Source organism: Macaca nemestrina, chromosome 3 (assembly GCF_043159975.1).
Source record: "Macaca nemestrina isolate mMacNem1 chromosome 3, mMacNem.hap1, whole genome shotgun sequence".
In the NCBI taxonomy this organism is placed as follows: Eukaryota; Metazoa; Chordata; class Mammalia; order Primates; family Cercopithecidae; genus Macaca; species Macaca nemestrina.
This window is the reverse complement of record NC_092127.1, coordinates 148291046-148305470: the sequence shown is the minus strand read 5'-3', so window position 1 is coordinate 148305470 and position 14425 is coordinate 148291046. Positions and strand designations below refer to the sequence as shown.

General features: G+C 37.8%; 1 protein-coding gene across 7 annotated transcripts in view; it reads left to right on the top strand.

Annotated features, from left to right (window-relative positions):
• LOC105464784 (OCIA domain containing 1) overlaps positions 1-14425 on the top strand; it is a 57757-nt gene that overhangs the window by 28525 nt on the left and 14807 nt on the right. For all 7 annotated transcript variants that reach the window (XM_011712833.3, XM_011712834.3, XM_011712836.3 and 4 more), the window contains 3 exons: positions 647-709; positions 1428-1508; positions 10342-10395. In XM_011712833.3, coding sequence (XP_011711135.1) covers positions 652-709; positions 1428-1508; positions 10342-10395 — 193 coding nt within the window. In that variant the 5' untranslated portion in view covers positions 647-651. The remainder of the gene's footprint in view (positions 1-646; positions 710-1427; positions 1509-10341; positions 10396-14425) is intronic.

The following is a 14425-nucleotide window of genomic DNA, read 5'->3' as shown; positions in this document are numbered from 1 at the left end:
AGTTTTAAAAATCGAACCAAATAAAAAAAATGTATATTCTTGGAATTTTTGCATTTTTTTCTTAATATTCTTGGGGAGGAAGGAAATTTGGAGATACAGAATTTGCTGTTAGTTTTACATCACAGAGAGAAGGATGTGATATCCTTGTTATTCCGTAATTTTTGAGTGCCCATTTGTGGGAGAGGTTGAATGTTTCTCATTATTATTTCATTTTTTAATATGGAAGCTCACAAATGACTTGAAATTTTTTTCTCTTCTATTTTGGGGAATTATCCTAATCATTGGGCATAGATTTGAGAAACAACCAAAACATACTATGTGAAAGAACCCATTTTCAGGAGGAAAAGATACGTCTGTTATTTTATTGATATCTAGATAGTAAAAAACATTATTAACTTATAAAACGCTTATGCTTTTTCAATTAAGGGACTTAACCTGAATAGTGAGTTCCAAATTAATCAGTAAGTCTGTTATTTTTTCATCTAGCTATTTATATGTGAAGTACTTAAGATATAGTAGTGTTTAGTAAATATTTGTTGATTGGTTGCTGTATAGACTAGTAGTTTTACTATATCATACGTCTTGATTTACTTTGACCTATCTAGTGATGGTTTCTAATACTTAATATGTAATGTTTTTGATACAGGAAAAATGAATGGGAGGGCTGATTTTCGAGAGCCGAATGCAGAGGTTCCAAGACCAATTCCCCGTAACTATCTATTAAGTATTTATAATTAGAAGCACTTCCTATGTAAAGGAAATTTCACTGCCTTGAGTAACAGTGGCAGGTGGGCTGGCTTCATGGGCATGTGCAGACAGTGCCCCATACTTGGTTTCATATTCTAGTCTTGTTATCTTGAAATTTGTAATCATTTGGACAAGGAGTCCCACATTTTTATTTTGCACTGGACCCAGCACATTAGGTAGCCAGTCCTGACTAGCAGATAGTAGCATTAATTCTATTTGAAGTCAAAGTTTGTTAAAAGTGTATAAGTGGCCTGGCCTGGTGGCTCATAGTAATCCCAGCACTTTGGGAGGCCAAGGTGGGTGAATCACCTGAGGTCAGGAGTTCGAGACTAGCCTGGCCAACATGGTGAAACCCCGTGTCTACTAAAATACAAAAAATTAGCCTGGTGTGGTGATGGGTACCTGTAATCCCAGCCACTCGGGAGTCTGAGGCAGGAGAATTGCTTGAACCCGGGAGGTGGAGGTTGCAGTGAGCCGAGATCGTGCCATTGCACTCCAGCTTGGGCAACAAGAGTGAAACTTTGTCTCAAAAAAAAAAAAAAAAGCATAAGCCAGTTGTTTTATTATTTGAGTTTAAAAAAAAGTGGGTGCCTCTTGTTAATATTTAGGCTAAGATAATTTTTCAGACATAGTTTTATTGTGGATAATTTAATGTTTCCTGATTTTTCTCTGGTAAAAAGACATAGGACCTGATTACATTCCAACAGAGGAAGAAAGGAGAGTCTTCGCAGAATGCAGTGATGAAAGCTTCTGGTTCAGATGTGAGTTCAATTTTCTAATTAATATAATTTGATCCAAAATTTGTACCTGAAATTTTGACCTGAATTTGAACCTGAAATTATAATAACTCCGTATAGAACAAATTAGCAAACTTTTTGCATAGTGTGGTTGTTATTAAAAGAGATTGATTAAGGAAATAAAGGAATTGCACACATTTTAAAGTAATTATTTCCAGATTTTTTGTTTAACAAAACCATGAGGTAATTTTGTTGATAATAGTAATAGTTAGCATTTACTGTATGTACATGGATTATATAAAAACAACTCAATAAGCTTGATAACTATTATTACCCACACTTTACAGGTGAAGGAATTGAGGTTTAGAGATGTTAAATGGCAACACTTAGTGTTACATCGGTGATAAATTACGATGTTTGGAGTTGAAACCAGGTCTGTCTGAAACAGATTTTACTCTTAATGCTTTTAACCATTACGTAATAACAGGTTAGTTCCCATTTTATCATTGTGAAATGTTGTTATACTACCAGCTCTTGATTTCTGACTAGGAAAACGTATATATTTTTGTGTATATCAAGATTTTATTTTTTAAATACAGAGATTGTTGGAAGCAGTACCCAAAATATACTCTCACTATTGAACAAAGAATTGGTATTGTTTTACTTGGAAACTGTAGTCCTTTCAGGTAAAAAGGAGGATGAATTTTTTTATTGTTGTTTTTTGTTTTTTTGAGGCGGAGCTTCGTTCTTTTCGCCCAGGCTGGAGTGCAATGGTGTGATCTCTGCTCACTGCAACTTCTGCCTCCTGGGTTCAAGCGATTCTCCTTCCTCAGCCTTCCGAGTAGCTGGGATTACAGGCATGTGCAGCCACGCCCAGCAAATTTTTGTACTTTTAGTAGAGGTGGGATTTCACCATGTTGGCCAGGCTGGTCTTGAACTCCTGACCTTAGGTGATCCACCTTGGCCTCCCAGAGTGCTGGGATTATAGGCATGAGCCACCGCACCCAGCAGATTTTTTTTGAAAAAGGCAACTTGGCTGGGCACGGCGCCTCATGCCTATAATCGCAGCACTTTGGGAGGCAAAGGCAGGAGGATTGCTTGAGTCCAGGAGTTCAAGACCAGCCTGGGAAACAGAGAGAGGCCTTGTCTCTACCAAAAATGAAAGAAATTAGCTGGGTGTAGTGGTAGGTAGCTGTAGTTGCAACCACTTGGGAGGCTGGGACTAAGGCAGGAGGATCCCCTGAGCTGGGTAGATAGAGGCTGCTGCAGTGAGCTATGATTACATCACTGCATTCCACCCTGGGTGACAGAGCCAGACCCTGTCTCAAAGAAAAAAAGGTCAACTTAAGCCATTAAGGAGGATGTATGTTTTCATCAGTGAGCCTGATATGTATGCTTAAAATGTGCAAGCTGTGCAAGGTACCTGTTGGGAAGATAAGTTTTATGAAAGACAGTCTTTGTCCTGAAGTAGTTTTCTTTATTTGTTTTTGTTTTTGAGACAGAGTCTCACTCTCTTTCCCAGGCTGAAGTGCAGTGGTGTGATCTCTGCTCATGTCAACATCCTCCTGGGTTCAAGTGATTATCCCACCACAGCGTCCCGAGTACCTGGGACTACAGGTGTGCGCCACCATACCTGGCTAATTTTTGTGTTTTTAGTAGAGATGGGGTTTCACCATGTTGGCCAGGCTGATCTCGAACTCCTGACCTCAGTTGATTCACCCGCATTGGCCTCCGAAAGTGCTGGGATTACAGGTGTGAGCCACAGTGCCCAGCCCTGAAGTAGTTTTATATGTGGTGAGACAAAACTAATATGTAAAACACTTAGACATTAAGTGTGTAACTGTAGAAGACTTTTTAAAGAGATAAATTAATTAGAATTGACTTACTGAAATTGAAAAATTTGAATAACTTTTCACATTTTAAAACTCAAAATTTTCTCAAAATTTTACCAAATTTCAATTTGGTAAAAACTGAAGCCTCTTTCAGTTTTTCAGTTGTGTTTTTCTGTAACATAAGGTAGCATACCTGAGTTGGAAAAAGACCTTTATTTGTTAAGCAAACAATACTTTAACAACTTTATAATAATACTATAGGCCAGGTATGGTGGCTGTAATCCCAGCACCTTGGTTTTCTTTTGTTTTTTATTTTTGTAGATACTAGGTTTTGCCATGTTGCCCAGGCTGATCTTGAACCCCTGAGCTCAAGCGATCTGCCTGCCTTGGCCTCTCCAAAAGGTGGAATTTCAAGCATGAGCCAGTGAACCTGGCCCTAGCACATTGGGTGACTGAGGCAGGAGGATCGCCTGAGACCAGCAGTTTGAGACCAGCCTTGGCAACATAGTGAGACCCTGTCCCTAACCCCCCGCAAAAAATTAAAAAAATATGAAAAAATTGATAGTAGAGAAGTGAAGAGGAAAGGTAGAGTAGCATTTGGATGAAAGGAGTAGTGAACAAAGGCAGAGTTTGCAATAACTTTATCTCTACTAGAGCCATGAGTCTGAATTGATTGGAACAGAGGTCTTTCATTGAGGATACAACATAAAACATAATAATGAGTTAAAGATTTGATCCATTATATCGTTTAGGTTCTTGAGCAGAGGGGGATGATGTGTAAGGTTTTTTTAAGGAAGGTTAGTTAACAGTGTGCAAGATGGGTAGAAGGGTGAGAAGTTGTACTAGGTAAAATCTGTTTTGAGCTTTTGGCAGTAACTTAGGCATATATATGTAGTCATCGATGAGATATAGTTGATTATTGTGTCATTTGGACTGGAAAAGATGAGCTGGCAACGAAAGATTTTTTTAAAGGACAAATAACAGGATTTTTTAAAAAGTTCGACTAAGGGGGGATGAAGGAATGGTAAGAGGGAGGTAATAGCTTTAAGATAACCAGCTTAGGACACTCAGTAATGATACTACTGAATAAAAGGTTCAGTTAGAAGGAGTTCTTGTTTGAAGATGAGTTTAGTTCAGACATTTTGAGTTCATGCTGCAACATTCGATTGTGGAAGATTTCTAAGCAACTAGAGATAGAAACAAAAGTATACATGAAAAATTAGTTTATTGTGGAGTTGTGTTGGTGAATTCGCCTATGAATTAAGTGTAGAGATAAAAGTGTGAAACTGATAATAGTTTCTGCCATGTGATTAATACTTAGGATTGATAGAATAAAGGATAAAGTTTGGATAGTCATGGATAAGGGAACAAGTGATAATGAAAGAATCAACAAAGACCAAGAGCAGTTAGGAAGATATAGGAGCTCTGATAGAATCTTTGTCATTTTATCCTCCAATATTCAGAGACTTGCAGATGTTTCAAACTAGAAAGAACCTGAATAAGAATTAGGTGATGGTGTCCATCTTAATTTATGATGACTATGCATCTAAAACAGTTATTCTCAACTGGAAGCATAATTGGAACAAGTTGAGAATAATTGTTTTAGATGCATAGTTATCATACATTAAGGACTTCTATAAAATTTTCATGGCTCATAGAATGGGAATAGCTTTTTTTTTTTTGTTCCCGAGAAGGAGTCTCACTCTATTGCCCAGGCTGGAGTGCAGTGGTGTGATCTCGACTCACTGCAACCTCTGCCTCCCGAGTTCAAGCAATTCTCCTGCCTCAGCTTCCCAAGTAGCTGGGATTATAGGCGCACACCACCATGCCCAGCTAAGTTTTTGTATTTTTAGTAGAGACCGGGTTTCACCATGTTGGCCAGGCTGGTCTTGAACTCCTGACCTTGTGATCTGCCCACCTTGACCTCCCAAAGTTCTGGGATTACAGGCATGAGCCACTGTGCCTGGCCAGAATGGGAAGAATTTCTTAGAGAACGTGGCTATATACTGTAGCAACAGTTTTGTTTTGTTTTTTTTAAATCTTTGAAGATTATATAGAGTAGATAGGATAAAATGATCTATTTTCAAGTCTTGATGACACAGGATTAAGAAAAAGACAAGTCCGATAGAGGGAGTTTGGGATTATTTTAGTGTTGGGCTAATGGTTAAATAGATGCTAAGGTGGCCAGATTTATTTCTGGCTGATAAATGTATACTGTTGCACATGTTTAATATTCTAAATAACTGTGACGAGGTTATGCCAAAAATACATTAAAGGGTAGTGAACAATGTCAGGATGCTCACATATACCAGACTCTTAATAGTGGGACATGTGGTATATGAATAGTACAAAGCTAAGTAATTTCTGTGTATTAAAACAGATAAATCACAGATTGAAAAGACGAAAAGTGGCCAGGTGCTGTGGCTCACACCTGTAATCCCAGCATTTTGGGAGGCTGAGGCGGGCAGATCACTTGAGGTCAGGAGTTCGAGACTAGCCTGACCTACATGGTGAAACCCTGTGTCTACTAAAAATACAAAAGTTAGCTGGGCATGGTGGCAGGTGCCTTTAATTCCAGCTACTCGGGAAGCTGAGACAGGAGAATTGCTTGAACGCGGGAGGCGGAGGTTGCAGCGAGCCGAGATCGTGCCACTGCACTCCAGCCTGGATGACAGAGTGAGACTCCATCTCAAAAAACAAACAAAAAAAAAGACAAAAAGCATATAATAAGGACAGGCTGAAAGACAGCTTGTTAATTTTATACCATATCTACATTACTGAGAAATTACAGCAGCCAAAAAATTACTGTATTAATAGGTAGCATTTGACTCTTAGATAACCAAGGTGTTGCATATTATAGCATCAAACATTGAAATGTAGAAGCTTCGTTGTAACCAGATGATAGGAAGTTCAATGTGTAATTATCAGAAGGATGATAATCATGCATTATGAAATTTTGTACTTTAACATTTGTACTTTCGAATTAGATAGTCTGTGCTGTATGTGACATATTTATGCAAACAAATAATGGCATCTGTCCTACTTTGGAGAGTATCACCTCGTGACTTGATTAGAAAAAGGTGGTAAAAGCATTTACAAATTTATAAAAAAGCACTTACTAAGGTAATTTTTTATACATTTTTTAGGTCGGTTAAATATACTTATTCTGTTTTAAAATTAGACTTGTTGATCTAGGGACCGTTCTCTTTCCTTAAGATAACTTTGTTTCTATACTGACCTACGTTCCATTAATCTGAAATACAACTATGAAGGCATCTTATTTCTAGGTGCTTAAAATCATGACCCTATGCACTGACCTAAAGTCACTATGTCTGTGCCCAAACACACGGGTAGGGAAGACCCTGTACATATAGGGTCAGTTTATTGCACATTCATGTTAAAATAGTTCTCAACCGCCAGAATTACTGAAAAGATGTATCATTTCCTATTTGTATCAGCTGGAGTCTATGAATAATATTTCATACATGTGTACTATTAGTTTTCAAATGATACGGTATAAGAGTGATAAGAGTATGGGCCGGGCATGGTAGCTTAAACCTGTAATCTCAGCATTTTGAGAGGCCGAGGTGGGCGGATCACTTGAAGTCAGGAGTTCAAGACCAGCCTGGCTAACATGGTGAAACCCTGTCTGTACTAAAAATACAAAAATTAGCCAGGTGTGGTGGCACATGCCTGTAGTCGCAGCTTCTTGGGATGCTGAGGCAGGAGAATGGCTTGAACTTGGGAGGCAGAGGTTGCATTGAACCGAGATTGTGACATTGCTCTCTAGCCTGGGTGACAGAGCGAGACTTCATCTCAAAAAAAATAAAAGAAAGAAAAAAGAGTATGGACTCTGGGGCCTGATTGGCTGGATTCAAATCCCAGCTCCACTCACAGTAGCTGTGAGATTTTGGGCAAGTTCCTGAGGTCTGTGTGCTACAGTTTCCTTATCTATAAAATGGGGATAACTGCCTAGCTCATGAAATTATTATAGGGATTAATGCAATTTAATTAAGTGTTGGCTATCTTTATTAAATAGCTATCAGTATTATTGTGATTAATGAAATAAAAATTTTTATTGACTACAGTTAGGAATATAGAGTAGCTTTTTGTTACTGTGAGGGGAGAAGAGTTTAAAGAATTGTAGGAATTCTTGTACATATTGAATATAGTTCGGGACTGTGGTAATAATGTGCACTAGGTTTTGGTCAGCAGTATTATTGATTTGCCTATAGAAACAGATTATTTAACAAAACAGAAATTACATAATGTAGTGGAAAAGGCCACTGACTGGGGAGTCAGGAGACTTGGGTTCTGATCTCAGCATTACCACAAACTAACCAGCTGTGTTGCTTTGAGCAAATGACGTGTCTTTTCTGGATGTCAGTGTACTCTGATTAGAATGAGGACTAGATAATCTCTGAAGCCTCTTTCAGTCTTACCATCGCCTTTTTCTGTGACATAAAGTAGAATACCTGAGTTGGAATGAGACCTTAGGTTTACTCCATTATCCCTTATAGCATGAGAAGAAGCTATGCAAAGACATTGTGGTGAATGGCAGAACTAGTACTAGAATTTCCTCGAACAGACAATTACTCTGCATTAAATGGGGAAAGCATTATCCATTGTATAATGGATACAACTAACTCATTGCCTTTTATTCTTATATGATTCTTCAGTGCTTCATGTTGCAATCCTTGAGTCAAGCTGGAGAAAAATGATTGCAAATTGTACTGGTGCTGTAATTAAAAGGGATTTGTCCTTTGCAAAACTTTAAATGATAATACATGAAGGCATTCTAACCAGCCAACATTAAAGAAACCGTATTTCCAGCAAAGGTAAAATCTGTTAGTAAGTAGGATAGCATGAATTCAAACCTTAGCGTTTGTGCAATTTGTGTCTGGTGGCAAAGTTAATGCCCTATTCCAAAGCGATGGATTTTAATCATGAAATCTGTGTAATAATTCAAATGTCTTAATTACTTTGGTTCTTAAATTGTCCATGTATGGTTTAGACCAGAGTTGAACAAACTAGACCATGGACCAAATCTGTTTTTGTATGCATGAGCTAAGAATTGTTTTTACATTTTTAAATGGTTAAGAGGCTGGGTGCAGTGACTCAAGCCTGTAATGCCAGCACTTTGGGAGGCCGAGGTGGGCTGATTACTTGAACCCAGGAGATCGAGACCAGCCTGGGCAATATGGCGCAACCTCATCTCTACAAAAAAAAAAAAAAAAGACAAAAAATTAGCCGGGCATGGTGGTGCATGCCTGTTGTCCCAGCCACTTGGGAGGCTGAAGCAGGAGGATCATCTGAGCCAGCAGGTTGAGGCTGCAGTGAGATGAGATTGTACCACTGCATTCCAGCCCTGGTGATAGAGTGAGACCCTGTCTAAAAAAATAAAATAAGATAAAATGGTTAAGAAATCAAAGGAGAAGAATATTTCATTACCTGTGAAAATTACATGAAATTCGTATTTTTGCATCTAAAAATAAAGTTTTGTTGGAACACAGCTATGTTCATGTGTTTTTGGATTGTCTCTGGGTGCTTTTGCTTTAAAATGGCAGTTGAGTAACTGGGACAGAGATTGGCCCACAAAACCCAAAATATTTCCCATCTGGCTCTTCATAGAATGTGTTTGCCAACCTCAGGTCTGGAACAGCACCCTCCAGTGTGGCAGCCAGTAGCCACATGTAGTGATTTAACTTTAAAATAACTTCCAGTGAAAGGATATAAAGCAAAATCATAAAAGGAAAGGGAGCATGGAGGGAAGTCCAGCGGAAACCAGGTCCCAAGAGTTCTCTCCCCAGGGAGAGACTTCCCAGGAAGTGTAAATTTCTCCAACAGCTAGTCATAACAATGTGTGAAGTTTTATCTACCAGGGGAACTCATTAGGGACTCAGTGCCCATGGTTTTTATTGGGGGCTGGTCACTTATGCACCCTCTGCCTAACAGGTACCAAAATTCCAGACTCCCAGAATGAAAGCAGGTGTTTGGCATGAACTGTATTTGTTCAGACAGTTTGGGCACAGTGAGCCAACACACATATCAATGGGGGGAACTGTTTATAAGTCAAGTACCAAGACCAAGTTGATCACAGGATTGGTCACTCAAAGACCAACTTTCATTATCACAAAAAATTCTGTTAGACAGTGCTGTTGTCCAGAACAGTGATTCATAGCTGTTTTTAAGTTATAATCCCCTTCAAGATTATGAGTTTTGGATTTTTCACTCTTGGTTTTAGGCATATATACAGATGTAATGTTTTCATATAGTTTAAGGCGTTCACTAGTTTAGAAGAAATAACATTAGTGTTTAAAATATATGCTTTTTAATTTTTGCCCCAGCCACCGTATGATTACGGTCAAATATATTTTGTATTTTGGTTTAGACAGTGTAATACAGAGCTTAAAAGCTTGAGATCTGGTATCAGACAGATTTTATTAGAATCTGCGACCAACCATTCAACTAGTTGTTTGGCCTTGAGCAAATTACTTAACATCTCTAAGCTTCAGTTTCCTTATCTTTAAAAGGGTGGTAATAACATTATCTACCTTATAGAAATATGATAAAAAGTGTAATAAATGAGATAATGCACATAAGGCGCTTAGCATGATGCACAAAATTTAGTCATTATTCAGTAGTGGTTCTTGTTTGTAACTTGTTTCTTACCTCTCCCTCATTAACTTTTTCCCCTTCTGTAACTTCAGAAGTAATTTTTAGTCATTTTTACTATGTTGTCTTAATTGATGCTGTTAATGAACAGCTGGCTATTTGGAACCTAAGCCTAGATGGTTAATGAATTATATTGTTTAATATTTTGTGATGTTTTCTTAAATTTAAAATGCTCCTTTAATTTTTCCACTATGTATGCAGTACAGCTTTTAAAAATGGAAGTCTTTTTTAAAGATCTTAGTTTTGCAGTATAATTCCTAGATGGTTTTACTGATACTCATTTATCTAATGAACTTCAGACAAAATCTTTTACTTTTGTTGACGTTAACAAGGTCTTTTTCCTCCTATAGCTGTGCCTTTGGCTGCAACAAGTATGTTGATTACTCAAGGATTAATTAGTAAAGGTAAATATTTAAAATTTGAATTTATTTAGCGTTTTGGATACCATGTTTGTTTTGTGGTATTTTCCAGATCTTTAGAAAAAGTAAAGGTAACAATGTATCATACTAAACACTATGTAGTAATTCATTGATGAATTTCTACAATATTAAATATTTTGTCTCTATGGACCCACTGGCTCAAATATCATGACTTGAGAATTTCTCCTGCACTAATAGCATCATTAACAACCTTCAAGAGCAATAAAGTAATTAAACACCAGTATTAGCAGGGCAAATCTGGTCTAGGTGGGCCAATAGCAACATTATCGCCTAGGAGCTTGTTAGAATGCACATTCATGGGGACCAGGAGTCTGTGTTTTAACAAACTCCAAGTGATTCTTATATAATGATTTAAAGATCAGTAGCTCTCTAAACCAGCTTTGTCTGACCACTTGGTGGGGATGAGTGGAGGTGAGTTAGCATTATTCAAAAAATTAGAATCTCAGGGGTCTGGCAGGTGATCTATTTTTAACAAGCCACCGAGGAGACTTTCTTGTCCTAAAGTCTATTGGCTCAAATAGTACAGTGTATTCATGTGGAATTGAGTTTAGATTGAGTATTAAATGTCTTGAGTCCTGCATTTAAAATTTAGTGGAGTAAGCAGTAGAGTTGCTTATTTCATTTACTTCATGAACTATCCATCTGGTAATGGGAAGGTGTCCTGGAAAAGGATGGTGACCTTAGGATGACCTAGAGGCCTATTGCTTTAATTAACTGGCACCTTCAAAAATGTGACTTAATGATTGGAATATATGGCCTTTTTACATTAGGATATGATGTATGGTACTTAGTTTTGACACAATTAGTTGATAAAAGTAGTTTTGGAGGCAAATGAGAGGATTTTTTTGGGTAAAAATTTGTTTAAGGAACTTCTGAAGAACTTTATTACAATATAGTACCATGACAAAAATCTTAAACATAGAAGCAAGTCAAGATATATGCATTTATATGTCCTTAAGACTAAGCTGTTTTATAGACTGAGATTGATTCTGTATTGTGAGAGAGAAAAAAACACTTGAATTACATTTCTTTGTAGGAAAAAGTGGCACAGGGATGAAATTACAGTGTTTATTATTGTTCTGCTTCTTTTATCTGTTTTAATCCAGTGTGTCTTTTAATAATGATTGGAGCTAGGTATGCAGAAGGTTATACAAAAGAAATTTAATAGCTGCTAGTAGTTCACTGGAGGAAACAAGTAGATGTGAACATACGTTGAAGCAAATAGAAAATTTAATTACATACTTAATACGCTACTAAATTGTATAGTAGAGACTCTAAGAGTTGTAGGTGTTCAAAGAAGAAAAATCTTTGTAGGGCTGTTGTAATCAAGGAAAGTTTCTTGAAAGAAGTAAATTTTGAAGGACGGGCAGGATTTAGATTAAAAGAGAAGAAAGAACATATCAGGAAGGAGGGACCTGATGATCAAGACAAATAGGCATGACTATTAGGAGAGGCAATCAGGACTGAACTGAAAAGACAGAATCATTCAGGGAGGAGTGAAAACTCCATTAAATAGCTGAAGTAGAGCCAGGAGAAATTATAATTTGGATTAGGTTATGAAGAGGAGAAAGTTTTTTAGAGATTTTGGGTTTAGGTGCAGTTGAAGACTTTGGGCTACTTGAAGGTATGGTAGAAGTGACATTGGGAGGCCGAGTCAGGTGCATCACGAGGTTAGGAAATCGAGACCATCCTGGCCAACATGATGAAACCCCATCTCTACTAAAAATACAAAAACATTAGCCAGGTGTGGTCACGCGTGCCTGTAGTCCCAGCTACTCAGGAGACCGAGGCAGGAGAATCGCTTGAACCCAGGAGGCGGAGGCTGCAGTGAGTCGTGATGGGGCCACTGCACTCCAGCCTGGGCAACAGAGTGATACTCTGTCTCAAAAAAAAAGGTAAAAATTGGGAGAGACTTTAAGAAAAGAATTTGGAACCCACCAAGGCATTTTGCATTTAATCATAATCCCTGACATTTTGTACAGTGGTCCTTTTGTATCTGTGTGAATTGGTTCCAGGACCCTCCAGAGGATACCAAAATCCACGATAGCTTAAGTCTCATATAAAATGGCCTAGTAAAGTTTACATGCATATCTGCCTGTATACTTTAAATCATCTCTAGATTACTTACAATACCTAAGACTATGTAAACACTATGTAAACAGTTGTTATATTGTATTGTTTAGGGAATAATGACAAGATAAAAGTCTGTACATGCTTAGTATAGATGCAGTTTTTTTTTTCCTGATTATTTTCTATCCGCAGTTGGTTGCAGAACGTGTGCATACAGAGGGCTGCCTGTATCTCCTTTCATTCACAGTTTGTCATACTCCACGTGGTCTTAGATGTTCCCTCTGTTTCTTCCTGATCTACCAAAACCATTTAAACATGCTCAGGTCTCCTCTAACTTGAGAACATTAAAAAAAAAAAAAAATCCTCCCTCATTTCTTTTTCCACCTACTCCCAACTGCCTCATATTTGAAGCCAGAGCCAGACTTCATGAATGAGCACTTCACTTTTTACTTTATTTAACCCATTGCAGTCAGTGTGAGACTATCCATATATTCTACCATTTATAAGTTCAAAAGTTCAAAAACAAACAACCTGTTTGTTGCTTACATATGATGGACAGTTTTTGTTCTTGACCAACATTATATAACTTTAACCAGTTTTTCTTGAAATAGTCTATTCTGTTGGCTTCCATGATGGCATATTCCTAAGATTTTTCTCCTACCTCAGGCGATTCCTCCATTGTTTCATGTTTTTTGAGTGTCTGATATGTACTATACATTGTTGTATAGAACTAAACAACAAAAATTCATGACCTCTTGGTGCTTACATTCTTGTATGGGTTTTTTTGTCTACTTGTTTTGGAAATGTTGGTATTATTATATTCTGGATATAATATATAATATGGATGACCCTTCTATAGGCTCCTCAAACGGAACTCATCATTTTTCACAAAACCAATTCCTCCTTTCCCTTCATGACTGAGTGGCATTAGTACTACCCAGGAGACTGGGACATTATCCTTCACATCTATCCCTTATCTGCCTTGTCCAATTAATGTCTTTTAGCTCTTAAATGTCTTTATTAACAATCTACCTTCATCTGTACTGCTACTATAATTAACACAACCATATGTCACAAAGAGTATTGCATTAACCTTCAACAAATCTGTTTGCTTCCATTCTTGCTACTTCTCCTTAGGAAAATAAGCTATTTCTAGCACCTGACAGAGGGCATACATAGTGCACATAGTACTCAAATATTTGAGGGGATGGATAGCAACTGTGACACTATTCTCTTTGTCTTAACTCTCTCTCTAGATTGTAAATTCCATGAGAGTAAAGAGTGTGTCTTGTTTCCTGTTAATATCCAATATTTAGTGCCTTTATGTTGGAAGTGGTCTATATGGTGACAGTATGAAGGAACAACTTTTTAGTGTAAAAATAGAGATATATTCTTACCATCTTCCTTTTCCTGTTATCATCCCAGTGGTATATATGAAGAAACTGAGGCTAAAGGCACAGATTAGTTGTCTGTTTTTGTACTTTAATTACATGAAATCACACACTGAAGTATTCTTTTATGTAAGTTCTTTCAACATAGTGAGATTTATTTAGTAGTGTGCTGAAACTGGTTTCTACTGGCTCCTGAGAATTGGTTGTTAAATTTTCAGGAACTTCGGCAAGCTGATTTTTAAAGTGTTGGTAGTTGGCCGGGTACAGTGGCTTATGCCTGTAATCCCAGCACTTTGGAAGGCCAAGGCAGGCGGATCATGAGGGCAGGTGATTGAGACCATCCTGGCCAACATGGTGAAACCCTGTCTCTACTAAAAATATAAAAAATCAGCTGGCATGGTGGCGCGTGCCTGTAGTCCCAGCTACTTGGGAGGCTGAGGCAGGAGAATTGCTTGAACCCAGGAGGCGGAGGTTCCTGTGAGCTGAGATGGCGCCACTGCTCTCCAGCCTGGCGACAGAGCAAGACTCATCTG